The 3,935-nt window shown below is 34.8% G+C and overlaps 1 protein-coding gene across 1 annotated transcript in view; it reads right to left on the minus strand.

Annotated features, from left to right (window-relative positions):
• The window catches only part of MYL1 (myosin light chain 1), a 12,934-nt gene that overhangs the window by 6,324 nt on the left and 2,675 nt on the right, over positions 1–3,935 (minus strand). The window contains exon 3 of the mRNA XM_004376280.2: positions 795–938. Coding sequence (XP_004376337.1) covers positions 795–938 — 144 coding nt within the window. The remainder of the gene's footprint in view (positions 1–794; positions 939–3,935) is intronic.

The raw sequence follows: 3,935 nt of genomic DNA on the forward strand, positions 1-3,935 counted from the left end.
ATGCCATGAGCCACTGGGATTAAAAAAAAAAAGAAGAAGAAGCATTTTCATGACAAGATTTCTGTATTGAGCAAATGACTCTTGCAATTTTGTCACTTCGGTCTTGTGCTTTTTTATTTTTTTTTTTTTTTGTCCCAGAATTTACCATGGGGAGCTGAAAGGAGGTTTTGGCTTAAGATGTTTAAGTTTTTATGTAATTTTTTTGGAAACAGAAAATACTCCTATTAGGATGTCATTCTGTCTATTCTTAATTATGATAGCTAAATTTCTTTTAAGATTGCCACTGAAGTCAAAAGACAGAGCACAGACAAAGTCAGGAGGTGTTTTCAGTCAGGTAAAAACCACTGTGATTTCACTTCCACTGCTTTTATCGAAGTGTAGGTCTTCTCTAGAAGGGTGCCATTATGATTTACTCAGAGTTGTTTACAAAGTGCATTGTGTGTTAGCCGTTTAACGTCTTTGTCAAAATGTACTTATGTCCATGAAGGTTTGAAGTCTAAAAAATGATTTTGATTTGAGTAGGATTTCATTTCATTAGCCTTTAAATTATGAGCATTAGAGATGATGATGATGATCATTTCCTTTCATTAGTATGGCATTTTATCTTGTAAATTCTCAAAAGAAAGTTAATTTATTTTACGAGAGGAAGAGCTGAGACGCTCAGTGGCCAAGAGGCACACTCAGCACCATCATAAGCAAATTGAGCCCTATTATGTGAAACTTATTTCTCAATAAACACACAGACACACACACTTTCCTACTTCCATGCTTCTTGGAAAAACTGATGTGGTTACCTTCGTTGCTAGGGTTTCCCAGAACCTTCTTGACCTCTGCATTGGTGGGATTTGTGCCCAGAGCCCGAAGGACATCACCAACCTGGTTTAAAGTGATCTTGCTGTCACCTGTCCTGTCAAACAGGAGAAATGCCTCCTTGAATTCTGCAAAAAATAAAGAGCATTATGGTGCTTTTCTCTATCTCAGCCCTATTAATTAACCCTAACTCCATCAAGGATCTAGTCCAAATGCTTCTCTATTCTCACAACTTTTACCAAGCACTCAGGTTGTTATTCTTTGGACTCTCCCTTGTTCTGACTTGCACAATCATTGGAAAACCCTTTAGTCATCTCCTATTGGGATTATTTTAAAGCAGTATTTCCAATATCAAGTCGTATATTGTTATTAATCAGGTATGGTAATTGGAGCTTCCAGTCATATTTATTCATATTTCCTTCACCTGCCTGGGAGGCAGGGATAAGGCCTTGAGAAATCCTGAAATCTCTAATATAATTAACATACTTAAATTGATGAAATCTCAAGAAAACAAATTTTCAATCAGGGTTGTGTTAAGTGAATTTATCTCAAGCTTTTCAAATTGTTTAGAACAACCTCCTCTTGATGTACAAATTTCTTAAGCTCCTCCTCTAGGTAGTTTTCTCCAGGAATAACTTCACCGTTCATGAAAAATTTACACGGGAGAGACAAACCTCTGAATTGTATAATGTTCTTTAACCACATCTATGTATGACTCCAGTAGGCTCCTAGTATAAATGATCCAGAAAAAGAAACATTTGTTTGGATCTATTAATATGGTAATCTATTTAAACTTTACTATTTTTTCAGATAATATATATGACACTATGTTATATCAGCTTTAGAATTTAAGTTCATGTTTTTCTATTACAATTTCTATGGAGATAATTGTAGATCCATATGTAACTGTAAAGAAATAATACAGAGAGATCTCTTGTAGACTCTGCCCTGTTTCCCTCGATGATTACATTTTTCAAAATTATAGTATAATATCACAGCCAGGATATTGACATTGATACAATCCACCAATCTTACTCAGATTTCCCCAGTTTTACTTCTACTTATTTGGAGGTGTGTGTGTGTATTAAGCATATATTTTTAAAGTGTTGCCTATTATTATCATAATTACTTTATTGATTTCTCTTCCTAAATTTATCATTATTCTTTGATAGAACTGGATTTATAGTTCAGAATTACATTGACAGAGAATTTAGAACTGTACCCCAAAAAGACAGGGAATACCTCTGTGGACTTAGGAGTCAGTAAGTTCATTTCAGTTGAAACTGAACTTCACTAAATGAAATTTTCTTGAAAAACTGAAAGCACTGATGGCAACTTGTTAGAGTTAATACCAATACTCAAAAAACCATTTGTGAATCATCTGGTCAAGTTAAAAGCATTCCTTGTAGGCCATTAGTGATCTCAGATCAAAAGATGCTATCTAGATAGATTACTCAGCAAAATACCCTATCTTACTATCCCTCCGTCTTAATCGAAAATTGTTCCAAACTCTATTCACAATCAGCTATAGATCATGTTATCATTCTTTGCTAAAATTCCCCCTCAAATACAAATTTATTATTTTAATTCAAATTCTATACAATTTGAATATAACAGATCATTTCCCTAATCTAAAAGACATGCTGCAGGCACTGTGGAGCCATTAGTTAAATATTATTTTTCATCTTTTTAAAGGACACATGTAGCTGAACTATTCTTGTTACTGGCTCTAGGCTTACACGCACAGATTGCTAAGAAGGCTCACTATTACCCTGGCCAGATGCTGATGTAGAAATAGGATTTTATGGGCTGTAATAGAATCACTCTGATATTAACCCTTTGGTTACTTTAAAGACAGAGACCTGAAAGATATTGCTCTTCCTACCCCAGATTTTTAATCCACTCAGTGGTACTTTGGAAGAAAAGGCCTGTCAATTTGCTTTGGTAAAGATTACAGTCAAGAAAACTCTAAGAAGCAGTTCTACACAGTAACACAAGGGGTTGCCATGAGTTGGAATTTACTCAACAGCACCTAATAACAAAAACAATCCCAGATTTTTAAACTAAGACTTAGTTATTCTCTTAAAGAGTCTAGAACATGGGTTGGCAAACTATGGCCCGAAGTCTGACTACCTGTTTTTGTAAATGAAGTTTTACTGAAATACAGTCATGCCCATTCCTTTACAAATTGTCTGTGGTTGTTTTCATATCACAATGACAGAGTTGAGTTGTGACAGAGCTTATACCGCCAAACGAAGCATAAGATATTTACTCTTTGGCCTTTAAGAAAAAGTTTGCCAACCCCCAATCTAAAACAGTACTGTTCTAGAACTTTCTGTGATGATGGAAATGTTTTATAGCAGTGCTGTACAAAAAGGTAGCTACTAGCTCTGTGACTCTTGAGGAATTAAATGTGACTAGTGTGACTGAGGTAACGGATTTCTAAAATTTATTTAGTTTTAATTAATTAAATTTTAAAAACCACAGGTGACTAGTGGCTAGTGGCTAGTCCATTGAATAGCACAGGATCTAGACCTTTATAATGCTCTAATTTTCTAGCTTTTTTTAACCCTTTCCTCCAATACTGTGATACATTCAGATAAAGTTGCCATGAGTGACACACTTTAGTCATTGAAAAAGGAAGCAAACAATGGAAGTCTTCATTCATTTCTGAAAATACAGGGTTTTGATTTAATTTAAAATGTTATATTTGCTTTCCTGGCACAAGAGAAAATCAATTCACCACCAATATTTACCAAACTTCTATATCTAAAACCTATTCACATATGGAGCAGTAGGCTTAATACCCAACAATAAGTCCTCTGTCTCCTGCAAGGGTTTTTAAATCTTCCATTGCTTGGTCCTGCCACAGCTTGGCCGTCAAAATGACACTGCAGCTTAGATATTTGAGAGGACTGGAATGCAGTCACTGGTAATGTAGCAGCATCACTAGTTAAAAACGCATTAAAAATAAAACATTATAGTAAAATCACCCACTGTTTTCAATAAGAGAAAAATAGTCCTTCATAGTATAATTTCAAATGATCTTGAGTTCTGAGTCATCACATCGTTTAATCTGTCTACTTAAGGCCATCAAGCATATTGTAGATGCATGTGAGTGTGTA

Source organism: Trichechus manatus, unplaced genomic scaffold (genome assembly GCF_000243295.1).
Source record: "Trichechus manatus latirostris isolate Lorelei unplaced genomic scaffold, TriManLat1.0 scaffold00041, whole genome shotgun sequence".
NCBI lineage: Eukaryota > Metazoa > Chordata > Mammalia > Sirenia > Trichechidae > Trichechus > Trichechus manatus.